The sequence below is a fragment of the Arvicanthis niloticus genome, chromosome 16, assembly GCF_011762505.2.
Source record: "Arvicanthis niloticus isolate mArvNil1 chromosome 16, mArvNil1.pat.X, whole genome shotgun sequence".
Lineage (NCBI taxonomy): Eukaryota > Metazoa > Chordata > Mammalia > Rodentia > Muridae > Arvicanthis > Arvicanthis niloticus.
In genome coordinates, this window is record NC_047673.1 from 64710718 (window position 1) to 64726724 (window position 16007).

The following is a 16007-nucleotide window of genomic DNA, read 5'->3' on the forward strand; positions in this document are numbered from 1 at the left end:
TGGGTATAGTCTCTACAAGCAAATATAACCATATACACTAACATTTACACATGAACATTTGTATATAAAATATACACACACACAAACACATACACACAACAAACATTTATAAATAAAAAAGTAAATCCTAATAGAAGTAGTTTTAATTTAGAGAAAAATGTTATAAGCTATACATATTTATATTTAATATGTAATATAAATACATAACATGTAAGATAAAGTCAAGTAAAATATGATATGAATTTATGTGAAAATGCTGTACAGACACATTTGAACTTCCAAAGTGGGAGATTTTCCCTCATGATATGACATAATTGTTTATAATCTCTCTGTTGCCAATGAAAAATGTACGAATGGCCTTAAGTGGTTTCCTCATGTAGTTAGAGTTGGACTCCAGCTTTCCACATCTTCTCACCCTAAATTATATGTCCTTACCATTATACCAACTTCCTTTGTGATAAAACTTTCAAAATCCTGAAAGATAGCTGAGTGGGTGGATGACCTATTCCAGCCTCACAGACTGGGCTCCTCTGTAACACAAGGATAAATGAGTGGTCAAAGAATTTGAGACATAAGCCTAGTATATCACTAATACCCCAGTGATGGTGGAGAGGTGAGCAGCTCTTTCTCCAAGTATGTCTATGTATATATCATTGGCTTTAAGAAGAAGCAGATTTGTCTCACCCCATTTATACTCTCTGAGTATGTATTTGTAGGTACATTTCCATGCTATCATGTTGGCTGAGATTACCTGAACTCTCACATACATATACATTTCACATCTTCACCTCACAGCATTTGAGGGCTATGATGATTCATCTCCCTAATAGGCTAACACGGGAGGAGTGTGGTTCCCGAGAGCCACACATACAATCAAATCAGTATTGCCTCCTCTTCCTAGAAACCAAATACTGCTATTCCTAAGCATCTTGTTGCTCAGAGATAACTATGTTGTAAATTCAAGGGTGTAAATAGACCTGGCTATAAAGTTTTGTTTTGTTTGTTTTGTTGTTAGTTATGTTGGTGATAAAGCCTAAGGCTTTGCACTTGCTAGGAGGTTCTCCATCATACGGTTATTTTCTTTTTGAGCTATCACAGAAAAGACACAGCCGGTCTACATAGATGCTGGCATGCTAGCCCAGCAAGCACCTTGCTGACTCAGTAAGTTTCCCAATCTCTCAACTACCAAGATGAGAAAGCAGATGATATGTTCTGTTATGTTAAACGAGAAACATCCCATCTCTAAAGAGACTGACAAAAACTGGCAGTGTTATGTGTTTGGTGCTTAAGGTGGACCTAGGCCCCCAAAACATATGTAATAGTTGTTCAGCTCGGTCTTCATGTGAGACCCCTAACAGCAGAAGCAAGGGCTCTCTCGGACTCTGTTGTCTACCTTTGGATCCCTTTTTCCTAACTGGGCAGCCTTGCAGTAGGAGATGCACCTAATCCTACTGCAACGTGATATGCCAAGGCTGGTTGATACCCATGGGTGGCCTCCCCTTGTCTGAGAAAAAAGGAAGGGGACTTGGGGGAGGGGAAATGAGAGGGAACAACTGAGAGGAAAGGAGAAAGGGGAAGATGCAATTAAAATATAAAGTAAATAGAAATGGGTTTTTTTATAGAAAACTGAAGTGTAGGGGAGAGAGAGAGAGAGAGAGAGAGAGAGAGAGAGAGAGAGAGAGAGAGAGAGAGATCAGATTTACTGTGATTCATTGGAAGTGGAATTTTGCCCAGTGGGAGTTCTCGGTGTTGAGACAATTTTTGTCCACTACTCTTATCTTCAACTAAAACTCCAATTGCCCAAAGAATGAGATATACCATATTGGAAATATCCCATATTACAATTATTACCACATTAGAAATTACTGTTGATGCACGTAGAGCTACACTCATCGTGGTAATAGCAATTGAGCATGAATGAAATCAGCCTTTGGATGGAGAAGGAATAGCCCATATTGGAAAGTCATCATAGCTTTTATGGCTTTTATGTTCATGTGTGTGTATGCTTTGACAGCTTTTTGGAGACCACAGCCTACTATTTCATGAAACCAAAACTTGGAGAGAAGGAGGTGTCCCCAAATGTTTTCTTCAGTGTCTGGCACGAATTCAGCTCTGACTTTAAAGATGCTTGGAAAAAAGAGAACAAACTGATTCTGCAAGAGAGGTAGGTATTTTGATTTTCACAATGGCATTTAAAACTGGTGTTTTATTAAGTGCGATTTTGCTGGGAGTTGCCAGTTTTTATAACATGAATGAGAACTTTGATGGCCCTTACCCCTGTGATACAAGTTGAAGAGGTGCTGATACTTGGCAGAATTTGGAGTTTGACTGAGAAGAGCATGCACTGGGACATCATACTCCAGAGCTGAGGAGATGAGGGTAAGGGCAGCACCACTGTCTCTTCAAATCAATTCCATTGTAAAGAAACCACATATGAAAAGACTGAATAACTCTATAGGGATAAACCTTCCTGCTTCTAAAGATGGCTAGCAGAAGCCACAAAGGTCAGATGAATCATTTTTGCTCAATTCATGGTATATTGTCAATTTAACTAACCCATCTCAAAATTTTACCCAGATGTCTCCCCAAACCGTAGATGATCATGCATTTGAAAAGACCCCTCAAGATTCTTGCAGAATTATACCACATTCCCTAAAAATAAGTCTGTTCAGGAATGAACAGAAGTTTTTCCTCCTGAGTGTGTGAAATAACATCCCAGGGATTATGAAGTTCCACTGAGGCATATGAAATATTAACTCATGAAGAAAGCTAGCCCTCCCCAGGCAGCCTCCCCAAATAGCAGAGTCTAGTGGGGAAATGAAAGAGAAACATAATCCACCCAGGAAGCAGATCCTACCACATACCCAATTAGTGCACTTCCTCCCACCCTCGCGCTAACAATGGCTTTGCTTTAGTTCTTTAGAGACCTTACATCCCCAGGGATGCGGTTCATCTCTGCTATAATACACCATAGCTTACTGCTTATTATCTTCATATTGTTCTGCTTACACATACACCACGATGTGCACCTAGTTTTCATGTATGAGTAGGTTTCCCATCTCCTTAAGTTAACATTTAACTTACAGCAGCGCATCTTTCACTTTGGCCCACTGGCCTCCAAAATCTAGCTGAATCAGTAAGCGCCAGCTTCACTGAGAAACTATCTGAAATTATAAGACGAAGAAACAATTATGGAAGTCACCCAAAGTCAACCTCTGAGCCCACATGCATGCTAGGACAAGTATACATGTACCTGCATGCGCGCGCGCGCACACACACACACACACACACACACATCACACACAAAAGATAGTTATATTTTAATCACTCCTCTGCTATACATTTACTTGCATATTGCTTTCTGCATATATTAAATGATATTTTTATTTTCTTTCCATCAAAGTGGTTGCTCGTTTTGGAGGGATATTAAGGGGAAACATTTTGTAACCCTAGCACATGAACATCTTTTCGTTCTTAAATCGCTAAATTTATTTTTTTTTCACCCTGAAAAGAATCTGAAACCCACTCACCCTATGGTTCAAAATGGAAGGCATACAATTTCATATAGAGTAGTTATTTGTAGCATCCCTTGGATGAGGGACTTGAAGATATAATAGGTCCGATTTGGGCACAAGACAAGAATAAGTACAGGAGTAGTACACATCATGTGAGCTAACATTGTCCCAGTGCTGGGCGGCAAGATGGGCTCAATCATCATCATTTCCTGCATCCCCACACAGAGTGCAAAACTGGTAAGAAGGTGCCATCTAGCAGGACTAGTTGAGCCTCACTGATTCAGATACACTGTTCAGCAGTTCTTAAAAGGACTGCTGTTTCTAGGTGACATCAATACCATCACTCTTACCATATGGAGTTATTGAGTCTCACATACTCAGACAAGGTCACTTTCACTTTTTAACTCCTCCAACCAACCAGACCTTGTTCTGAACTGTGGACATGTCACATCCTAGAAATATGCTAAGGGCCTTTAGACACACAGTTGCTGACTGTATTTCTTTGTGGCTCTATTGTGAATTTATTGAGTCTGTCTACTTCTGGCCATCCACTTCTAATTTACTACATTTGCTTACGATAAAGGGCTAAAGCAGACCGTGTGGCCAGCCAGGAAGGACTAGCATCTGTTATGTCTCTTGGCGAAGGATGACCAGGCTGTTTTACCGAGTGGAGCCATTGATCTGAAGTGTTTGTTGTCCCTTTGCTCCAAGCTGGATGCACTGCATAAGCAAAACAAAAACGTGAGGTCCCTGTTTGAGAATGAACAGTTTCAAAACAACAAAGCATTAATACAGACCCAGAGTGCTTTCTGAGAGCTGAGTACCAAGCATCTGACAGTCTAAGTTCTCCATTTTGCTGATATCATCTTGACATTGTGATATCCATAGTAATAGAAACATGTTTCAGAAATGCTATGCCCTGGGTCTTGATGGACAAGGAAGACAAGATGAGTTCTGAGTGTGAAACCTCTGACCAAGTCACATTACGTGACTGGAATCTAAGAAGGAATTTAGATGGTTAAAAGGGGATACTCTTCCACCAATAATTTATTCCCTCTTCTGAGCTCCTGAAATATTTGCTATTACCAGCATGTTTTATTTAAAAGTCAATCTTTATTGCGTAAACTAACACATTACATAATATTCACATACATTACATATTTCCTTGTTCATGCTTTAAATTCTCTTGCTTGTGTTATAGTATTTATTTCCCAATGAGAAGGTTATTGTCTATATTTCTAGGAAAGCTTTCTCCTGTGACTTACCCACAATCCTCTTCCTTTGGTGCATCTGTAAATAATTGTAAATATTTGACTTGTTACACGACTATCATTGACATGGACATTGGGACGAAAACTCCCTAGAGTAATGAATATATTTTTTTCACATAATTTTAAGTTGACACTATAGTCATAAAAACCCTTCTCCAAATACCTTGAGTAAAATGAGACACCTTATTAGGCAGTCAGACCAGGAGGGTGGGAGAGCACCTCATCTGTGAGATGTCCAGATACAAAACTCTGCACAGTCATTGGATTGGGCATGCATCTCTGAACCTCTCTTTTTTAAAAAATAAAAATAAAAACCTTTTATCTCTTTATGTAAATGGATATCTTTTCTTAGTTTATGTTTATGGACCATGTAGATGCATTGCTCACAGAAACCAGAAGATGGCATCGAATTCTCTGCAACCAGACTTATACATTTTATTACCTGTCACATGGATGCTGGGACTCAAATCTGCTCCTGTGGAAGGGCAGCCCCTTTGTTTCTCCTTGATTATCTTTTCTTTGTTCTTCTCTTCTTCTCTTCTTCCCTTCTCATCATCTTCTTTCTTTCCTCACCTTTCTTCCCCCTTTACTCTCCTCCCACTTTCTTCCCTGGGTTCATTTAATTTTCAAATCAAGCTTTTTCATGTCCTTTGGCCTTCATGAATATCCATGGCTGACATTTTCACAACCCAGGCACCGAAAGAACTCTCTAGCACCCTCCAGAAGAATTCCAAGATAAACTCCAAATGAGCTCTGAGCAGCTTAGGCTCAACTACTATCACCAGCCACAGGTTGTCCCAAATAGTTTAACTGTAAATCAACCCATTCCTGCAGCCAGGGGCTATCCCAAATAGATCAACTGGACATCAACCCATTCCTCCAGCCAGCGGTTGACATGATTGGCAGTTCCCTTCATAGCAGGTTTTAGGGGTAAAAGAAAAATAGTTTCTCAAGAAAAAGAGAGAGAGAAGACAGAAAAAAAAGAGTGAACTACTATGTCGGTTTATCACACCTGTAAAAGTTGTCCTTGTAATTGCCAAAGTGATTTAGTATGTGTTAGGTGGCTTTTTCTGGGGAGATGTGAAAAAAATGCCTTTTTACCCTAGCTTAGTGCCCATGACAAACAAACAAACAAACAAACTCAAACCAAACCAAACCAAAACAACAAAAAAAGAAACAAAAACAAAACAACAACAAAAAATGGTTTTATTCAAGACTAACTTAGTAAACCAGTGAGTTATGAGGGTTACTTGTAGTCTGAAGTGCTACATGCTGGAATATAGCTAGTGTATAATATAAAGACAGCTCTATCACCATACAGCCCATGCTGCATGGGAATGACTCCTAAAAGCCATATCCCGAAGCTTTCTGCCCAATTCACAGACAGCTCAGCTGACTGGAGAGTCATGTGTTCCCAGCAAGTGTTGCTTTTTTTATAATCTTAGGGAGATGGTTTGCAAATCCTCTAACTTCCTAGTCCTAGTGTATTTCATCTACTTCCTGTGTCTTAAGGGGATGTTTTCAGGAAGGAAATGCTTCAGTTTTATACATTACCTAATTTAAGTTATACCATTGAACTCTTATGCCCTGGTAAAATTTCCATTACTCTAACTTGGTATTTATAAATAAATGATTCTTTAATGTTTTAAGACCCATATGAAGACTTCTCGTGATTTTATTTCTGATATCTAATGATAGTATGGGAGAACTCTGCTTTTCTAGCTTTTTCTGGCTAATTTGTGAGATTTCATTGGTGTGTTTCCTAATATAGTGTGCTCCCCCTCATTCATCTTGAGTAGATCTGCCCTCTTTCTAGGAGATGTGGTTTGAAAAACACAGGGGTGTTAGTAACCTACCAGTTAGTGGCTCCAGGATTATCTGGAAGGTCATTGAAAGCATCAAGAGTCATGCTTTCCTCACCTGTGAAATGAAGGTGATTCTACCTCTCTGACAGCATCAATGCATAGACAGGACAAGATGGTGGACTTGCATATATCTTGCAGTATTAGAGGCTCCTTGGCTGTTTCTCTGTCATTGAATACAAATGGTATCTACATTGTGTCTCCAATGAGATGATTTAGCGTATTCATAAGGGATGACATCGTTTAAAAAAGATAGCCTATAGAAGTATGTGAGAATAGACTTTTGTTTAAAATGTTACACCATATTTCTATCTGCATGCTGTAGGACCTTAAAAGATTTAGACAGGCCACCACTGAACAACACAAAACACGAAAAACAATTTTTTTAAAAAATACCATTTGAGTGCAACATTTAGAAGATCAGGAATATGTTAACAAATTCTACCAAGCATCTCCCTAAATGTCTCACAGAGAATGCTTGTAATGTATAAGACCAGAGGAAAACTTTAGCATTAGTGTCACCCAACCACAGTAACAAGCCCTTGAAGAGATGAGACAAGAGCGCAAATGATTAAGCATATACAGACATTTTGGTTCCTGATTAATAAGCTATTGGTTAGATCCTGGATGAAGAGGGTAGCCCACTCCAGCCACTCCCACCCTAATTAACTTCACTTCTCATCTCTGCTTTAATGTGATTTAAGATCAGTATTCAGCCAGAGTTTCCATCTGTATGACCCTGTGGGCTTTATTTTTCATTATTCATTCAATACACCAAGCACTGAAATGTTCAAGTCCGTATGAAGGAGATCTCATTTTCCTTGACAGTAAGCACTGAGTGGCATAATATACAGCAGAGAATGAGGAGAGGGGTGAGTTCTAGCCAGAAGACTTGGAATATGGAGCTTAGATTATGCAAGATTTTTTTTTTTTTTACAGACAGTTTAAAGCACTAAAATCATTTTAGACAACAAAATCTGTTTGCAGAAAACTGGCGTCCAAGCTCCAGGATAATCAGACATTTCGATTCAATAAATCAATTGTGGCGCTAGTATGAGTTATGTTTAGAATGTTGTCTAATGTAATTTACTGGTTTATTTTACTTTGAGACAGGTAGTCTTTGATGCTCCATGAGAAGGGCTAGCTACCCCTCTAATTGCATGAGCCTGTGGCAATCAGCCTACGTTCAGCCCAGCTGAGGTCTGTAATTAGAGAAAAAGTATTTGGATGTTTGTTCTTACAAAGTCATCTATTATATTGGAGATTTCTCCTGCCATGTTAAAAGTTCTTGTTTCTAAAATATGTACCCTTAGTGATTTCAGATTTAGGCATGATGCTGGAAGGTAAATTTGGGAAGGAAGAAATCACTTTGAAGGCAATTGGAAATAAAGTGAAAATTCTACCACCCAGCTTTTTTTGAGACATAATATTTGTGACTGGGTCTGGCCTCAAACTCTCTATGTAGTCAACACTGTTTTTAAACCCCTGATCTTTTTGCCTCCAGCTCGTTAGAACTACAGATATGGGCCACCATAGTTGGCTGATTTTATGCTGTGGTAGAGACTGAACTTTGTCCATGCTAGGCTGCTTTACCAACCTGCTAACATCTCAGCTGCTGAAATCCCCTCTCTACTCCAGTTCTGTGTTGTTGAGTGGTAGTATTAATGACTTTGGCTGACCATTCGCCTTTTCCCTTTAGGTACCAATTTTAGAAAAATTACCCATAAAGCCTTCTTCCTATTGCCAGTCCTCTGGAACTGGAGCTCTGCCTTTTTGGTGATTGAGCAGGCTCTTAAAATGTTACTCCCCCAAACCAGGACCACCAAGTCTGTGTAGACTGTTCTCCAAACAACATCCCTTACATGCTAACTTTCTGTGGCTTCCAACACCTCAAGCAGCATAGAGTGCCACATCTTTCAACTAAGCCATAGTGATTTCTTAACTTATATCTCATAGCCACTCTCCCAGGCACTGCCCATATTACAGTCAATGAGCCCATCACAGGAATCCTAACAGACAAGTTAGAGATTCAAGAAGTAAGTCAGCCTAACCCTTTTCTCCTAAACTGCTTTCCTTAAACTCTGGATGTTATTGCATTCACTTTGTAAAGCTTAGCTCTCCTAGAAGGATGTAAAAACAGCCCAGAATGCCACCTAAATAGGAAAAATCTTTGCATTGGCTTCTTTGTTTTGTCATACTTCAAAACCATTTGTTGTTTTGTTTTTAAGAGTTGGGAAAACTTTTCTCAAATGCTGCTTGACTTCTCTCCACAAACCATAAAAAGTAAAAGGAATAAAGAAAAATAAATGTGACCCAAAGATGTAAGTTAGTGGTCGGGTAGGGTGTCTCCAGCATGCACAAGGCCCTAGAAGAAGAGAGGGGTGGGGGTGGGGAAAGTAGGTGACAAAAGTTGTCAAGAAAATGCCACATTCCAAAGCTGAAGCGGCTCTCAAGTAGTTAAAGCACCTAATTAGAAAATTAGCACCCCAAATCAAGAAAACAGCTTGTCCAGAGGTATTTTTGCTTTAGTGGGTACTTAAATGCTGGCTAATCTCCTAGTCAGTTTGTGGGAGCTGGTGAGGTATCCAGGATGTTTGTAGTTTCCCAACAGCATTTGTTAAAAGTATTCTTGATGATTTAGCTAAGTTTATAGTAGAAATATCTTGGATCAAAATATACTTCCTGGAAAATATGAGTCAAAATTATCCGTCAAAAATAGTATCTTTTAACTTATATGGTCTGAAAACTGTTCCCATTAAAGCAAGAGTTCTAAAGGGATAATTCTCACTTCCTTTAAGATCATTTCAAAAAATATGATAGTTAAACCCTGTTACAGGAAGATGAGCAGATCTGTCAGATTTGCATAGTGAAAAATTAGCAAATATTTTGATTTGTAAGGACTTATTCTGCAGACTGGATTTCTAAGACTACTAACATCTTTGGAATCAAAATGCTTCCTGCCAGCCTTCCTGCTGTGATATTGTTCTCTGCTGCCTCTGACTGTTTTGGGTAGGAGAATTCCAAGGCAGAAGTCTCTCCTCAGTCTGCCTCAGAGATTTCCTCTCAAATACTATTGCTTTCCCCGGTTGAAAGTATTATCTTTGAGAACTTGAAGGTAATTCTTCTGCACTTAAGAACTGGAGGCTCTGAAATAAATAATTTCCAATTAGAAACTAGGCTTGAGAGGTAGAGAGGGAAGAGATTGCCTTAGCCATGCTGTAGATATTAGTCTCTGTGTGAAACAAATGACAGAGCAGGGCCAAGACATTTTTTGTTGTTGTTGTTGTTTGTTTTGTTTGAGTCTTTGGTGATTAAGATGTGAGGCAGACAGTAATAGGAAAAGACCTTTACAATTAATTGTACTCACTGGCAAGCAGACACCCCATGAAAGTTAACCTTGTGGATGCTGAAGAACTAGCTATGAAATTACAGTGCACACTTGGTTATTAACATTTGCTGTCAAGTCAAATGTCTATCAATTGAACTACAACCCTCAGGACAAATTAGTGTCACACAGATACTTGTGTTTTTTATTTTATGAAGAATCTGTTGCTTACAGTTTGTTCCTCCTTGAAAGTGAACTACAAATTTTAAATCATCATTGTTCAATTTGTTATATACAAAATATTCTGACTTTATTCAAGTGTAATTAACAAATTATGTAGATGGACAGGGTTAATGTTTGGGCTGTCTGTATACATCCTGAAATGATTCTCATAGTCTAGCCAAATGATAAATCCATTACCTCACAGGATTACATTATTATTTTTTTTTCTTTTTGTAAAGGTAACACTTGAGTCTGTAGCTTCAATTTTACATTTTAAGAGTAATAATTCGAAGCCAAGCAAATGAATATAGAATTGTACCTAATAGAATCCCTAAATTGGTCTATATTTCTGAAATGTAGCCTCTCTGATTGTTTGTTCAAATTAATATATGCAAGAGGTCTTTTCCCTCAATCTGTTTTATACCATTTTTATTCGAACCCCAGGAACATTTGTATTTCATTGCATCTCGTTCTATTTCGACTTATTTGTCCCTCTGCTTTCTGGATACTATCGGTAATAACACACCTAGCATCTCTGATCTCTGGGAACCTTTCGAAGGTTAGAAAGTTAATCTAATCTGCTTCATCTGTCACTGTATTCTGGGGATGTTAAGCATCCTCTAAATAATCTATCAGCTCTGTCTCCATCGTCTCCACTTTGCCCTGGCCAAGTTCCACCTCCGATTGATTACCCAGACCACTCCTTTCCTTTAGGACTCGTAGTTCAACTGGCACCAAGTATCACACACTCTGTCTCCATCAAAGACAGTGTCCCTGGCCAACTCGTCTCCACAGCTCATTGATCCCCCCCCTAAAAAAGACAGCTCTGTCCCCTTGCTGAGACCTTCCCTGAATGATTTAACATTTGATGGTGAGCCATCTGAAGTACTGTTATGGAAGCTGTGCCTACAGACTGAGAGAGGCTCATCTAAGAGCAGTCACCTCTGCCTTTGCCTAAGGACACAGAACTTTCCTAGTAGGTGCTGCCTCTGTTACCATCACCTTGGTAGAGAGAGCTCCTGATTCTACCTGGCAAAGGGAAGCTAAGGTCAGAGTAGTCATCAAGGTGTGCTGGTGCCAGTGGATGGTCAGCAAGCAGATACATTCAATCCCTAGAGTAGATTTCCCTTGGTTTTTAGAATTAAATACTATTTTTTCATAACAGGTATTCTTTATAATTTTATGTATATGGGTATTTTACTTACATGTATATTCATGTACCACTTGTAAGCCTTGTAATCAAGGACAGAAGAGGACATCAGATCCCTTGGAATTGGAGTTACAAATGGTTATGAGCCACCATGCAAGGGATAGAAACTGAGCCTTCATCCTCTGGAAAAGCACCCAGTACTTGTAAAGGCTGAGCTATGGCCCCAGCTCCAGATAGTAGATAGTTTTGATGAACATAGAATTCTGAATGTCGTGATTGTCAGCCTAGAGCTGTTTCTTGAGAGGTGTAAAGGACACAATATCATAAGGTCATGTCCATCTCTTTTTAGCCTTTGCTATATCCTTCTGTCTTTGGAATGTGTCCAGGAGATCACATGATGAGATCTTGTCCTGGAGGAAAAGCTAGCAGCCCACCTCAGATTCACCTGCTGGCCCCTGAGAGTACAGGGATCCCTTGAGTTTCATTAACCCCCAAATGACCTTTGTCTCCAACAAATTATAAATCAGGAGGGAGAAAAAACTTCTGAGCTGCAGAAGGTGTGCCTACATAATATCATCTGAAGAAGACTGATGTAGTACAAGAATTTTGCAACATTTAGTAAGGGAACATGATACTAACAGTTGCTTTTAAAAGAAAATATGCAGTTATATTCATGATTTAGCATTTTACTCTATGCAATTGAGTGCTATTAACATTATTCCTTTTTATAATTTGGGTATCTGACGTGGGGTGCATTGACTACCAAGTTGAAAATAAAAAAAAATTAAAATTAGTAACATAAACATTCAATGTCAGATAGATAGTGAATATCCATAGAGTATAAAATTCATTTGCTTCAATTAAAATAGTCAGAACGTGAAGGTTATATATAAGAATTCCTATTCCTCAGAATTTTATTTTGTCAAAAAAAATATCTTGGACATGAGCCTCTAAATGTTGTTCGATGAGGAAAAAGGAAAGAATACTTGAGTTGTCAAAATTAAGGCCTGCATCTTGCTAGGCGAGTGCTGTACCATGAGCTACATCCCAGGCTCTTGTGTTTATGAGGTAATGTGTCACAGGATGACCCTGGATGACATGGGCACATCCTCTGGCTTCTGCATCCCAAGTCCTGTGATTAAAGGCAAGCTCACAAAGTCTGGCAGTCATTAATCCTTCAAGAGTTGCAATTATCATCATGTATCTAGACAATGTGTATCTTGCAGAAGTAAAAGCACATCAGAGTGTATTCATAAAAGATCTTAATTTTATTAGAAGGGATCATTTTAAAAATTAACCTCTAGAGTTCAAATTCTTTGGACTAGGGTGAACATTTTTGGAAAGTTTGCTAAAATTACATTTGGCCACTTTAAAGTTTTCCAAGTATGTGAGGGAGGTAAAAAAGATGATACATGGGGGTATATTTTATCAGATAAGAGAATTTTTGATGCCCAAAGATAAATAGAAGGTTTCATTTGAAATGTCAGATTTCATGTGGCTATTAATGTATCTTAAATTTTTTGTTTTTTAAATTTTTTATTGGATATTTTATTTACATTTCAGATGTTACCCCCTTACCCCATTCCTTCACAGACACCCCTGCCCAGAAACCCCCTATCCCACCACCCCTCCTCCTGCTTCTCTGAGAATGTGGCCCCACCTACCCCCAACTCCCACCTCCCCACCCTCAAATTCCCCCACACTTGGCATTCATCCTTTATGGGAATAAGAATCTCCTCTCCCACCTATGCCCGACAAGGCCATCCTTCCCTACATATACAGCTTGAGCCATGAGTCCCTCCCTATGTGCTCCCAGGCTGGTGGTTTAGACTCTGTGAGCACTGACTGGTTGGTTGGTATTGTTGTTCTCCTCATGGGACTACAAACCCTTTTAGCTTCTTCAGTCTTCTCTTTAACTCTTCCATTGGGAACCCTTTGATCAGTTCAATGGTTAGCTGTGAGCATCCGCCTCTGAATATATCAGACTCTGGCAGACCTCTAAGGAGACAGCTATATCAGGCTCCTGTCAGCATGCACTTCCTGACATCTACATCAGCATCTATACTTTTGGTGACTGCACATGGGATGGATACCAGGTAGAATGATCTCCAGACAGCCCCTCCTTCAGTTTCTGTCCCATACTTTGTCTCCATATTTGTTCCCTAGAGTATTTTGTTACTCCTTCTAAGAAGGACCAAAGCACCCACACTTAGTCTTCCTTCTTCATGAGCTTCATGTGGTCTGAGAGTTGAATCTTGGGTATTTCAAGCTTCTGGGCTAATATCCAATTATCAGTGAGTGAATACCATGTGTGTTCTTTTGTGATTGAGTTACCTCACTAGGAATGATATTTTCTTACCTAAGAATTTCTCGAATTTATTGTTTTTAATACCTGAGTAATACTCTATTTTGTAAATGTACCATATTTTTTTGTATCCATTCCTCTGTTGAAGGACATCTGGGTTCTTTCCAGCTTCTGGCTATTATAACTAAGGCTGCTATGAACATAGTGGAGCATGTGTCCTTGTTATATGTTGGGGCATCTTCTGGGTATATGCCCAGGAGTGGTATAGCTGGGTCCTCAGGTAATGCTATGTCCAATTTTCTGAGGAACCACCAGAATGATTTCTAGAGTGGTTGTACTAGCTTACAATCCCACCTAAAATAGAGGAGTGTTCCTCCTTCTCCACATCCTCACCAGCATCTGCTATCACCTGAGGTTTTTATCTTAGCCATTCTGACTGGTGTGAGGTAGTATCTCAGGGTTGTTTTGATTTGCATTTCTCTGATGACTAAGGTTGTTGAGCATTTCTTAAGGTGCTTCTCGACCATTCGAATTTCCTCAGTTGAGAATTCTTTGTTTAGCTTTGTACCTTTGTTTAATAGGGTTATTTGGTTGCCTGGAGTCTAATTTCTTGAGTTCTTTGTATATATTCGATATTAGCCCTCTGTCAGATATAAGATTAGTAAAGATCTTTTCCCAATCTGCAGGTTGCTGTTTTGTCTTATTGACAGTGTCCTTTGCCTTACAGAAGCTTTGCAATTTTATGAGGTCCCATTTGTCAATTCTTGATCTAGAGCATAAGCCATTGGTGTTCTGTTCAGAAACTTTTCCCCGTGCCTAGGTATTCGAGGGTCTTCCCCACCTTCTCTTTTATTAGTTTCAGTGTATCTGGTTTTATGTGAAGGTCCACTTGTACTTGAGCTTTGTACAAGAAGATAAGAATGAATAGATTTGCATTCTTCTACATGCTGACCTTCAGTTGAACCAGCACCATTTGTTGAAAATACTGTCCTTTTTCCACTGGATGGTTTTAGCTCCTTTCTCAAAGATCAAGTGACCATGTGTGTGTGTTCATTTCTGGGTCTTCACTTCTATTTGATTGATCTTCCTGCCTGTCTCTGTACCAATACCATGCAGTTTTTTTTTTCCAGAGCTGAGGACCGTACCCAGGGCCTTGTGCTTGCTAGGCAAGCGCTCTACCACTGAGCTAAATCCCAAACCCCATACCATGCAGTTTTTTATCAGTATTGCTCTGTAGTACTATTTGAGGTCAGGGATGGTGATTCCCCCAGAAGTTCTTTTATTGTTGAGAATAGTTCTCCGATATCCTGGGTTTTTTGTTATTCCAAATTAATTTGCAAATTGCTCTTTCTATCTCTATGAAGAATTGATTTGGAATTTTGATGGGTATTGCATCGAATCTGTAGATTACTTTTTGCATTTTTACTATATTAATCCTGCCAATCCAGGAGCATGGGAGATCTTTCCATCTTCTGAGATCTTTGATTTCTTTCTTCAGAGACCTGAAGTTCTTATCATACAGATCTTTCACTTGCTTGGTTAGATTCACACTGAGGTATGTTATATTATTTGTGACTATTGTGAAGGGTGTCATTTCCCTAATATCTTTCTCAGCCTGTTTATCCTTCAAGGAGAGGAAGGCAGTAGAAGATATGTTTGAGTTGATTTTATATCCAGCCACTTTGCTGAAGTTGTTTATCAGGTTTAGGAGTTCTCTAGTAGAAGTTTTGGGTCACTTAAGTATACTATCATATCATCTGCAAATAGTGATATTTTGACTTTTTCCTTTCCTATTTGTATCCCATTGACTTTCTTTTGTTGTCTAATTGCTCTGGCTAAGACTTCCAGTACTATATTGAAAAGGTAGTGTGAGAGTGGGCAGCCTTGTCTAGTCCCTGATTTAGTGGGATTGCTTCAAGTGTCTCTCCATTTAGTTTGATGTTGGCTACTGGTTTGCTGTATATTGCTTTTACTATGTTTAGGTATGGGTGGGCCTTGAATTCCTGATCTTTCTAAGACTTTTACCATGAAGGGATGTTGAATTTTGTCAAATGCTTTCTCAGCATCTAGTGAGATGACCATGTGGGTTTTTTTCTTTGAGTTTATTTATGTTGTGGATTACATTGATATATTTTTGAATATTGAACCATCTCTGCATTCCTGGATAAAGCCTACTTGATCGTGATGGATGATTGTTTTGATGTGTTCTTGGATTCTGTTTTTAAGAATTTTATTGAGTATTTCTGCATTGATATTCATAAGGGATGTTGGTCTGAAGTTTTCATTCTTTCTTGGGTCTTTGTGAGGTTTAGGTATGAGTGTGATTGTAGCTTCATAGAGCAAATTGGATAGTGTTC

General features: G+C 39.0%; 1 protein-coding gene across 1 annotated transcript in view; it reads left to right on the forward strand.

Moving 5' to 3' along the window:
- Positions 1 to 16007, forward strand: part of Fmn2 (formin 2) — a 343084-nt gene that overhangs the window by 307021 nt on the left and 20056 nt on the right. The window contains exon 16 of the mRNA XM_034520965.2: positions 2015 to 2164. Within this exon, the coding sequence (XP_034376856.1) occupies positions 2015 to 2164 (150 nt within the window). The remainder of the gene's footprint in view (positions 1 to 2014; positions 2165 to 16007) is intronic.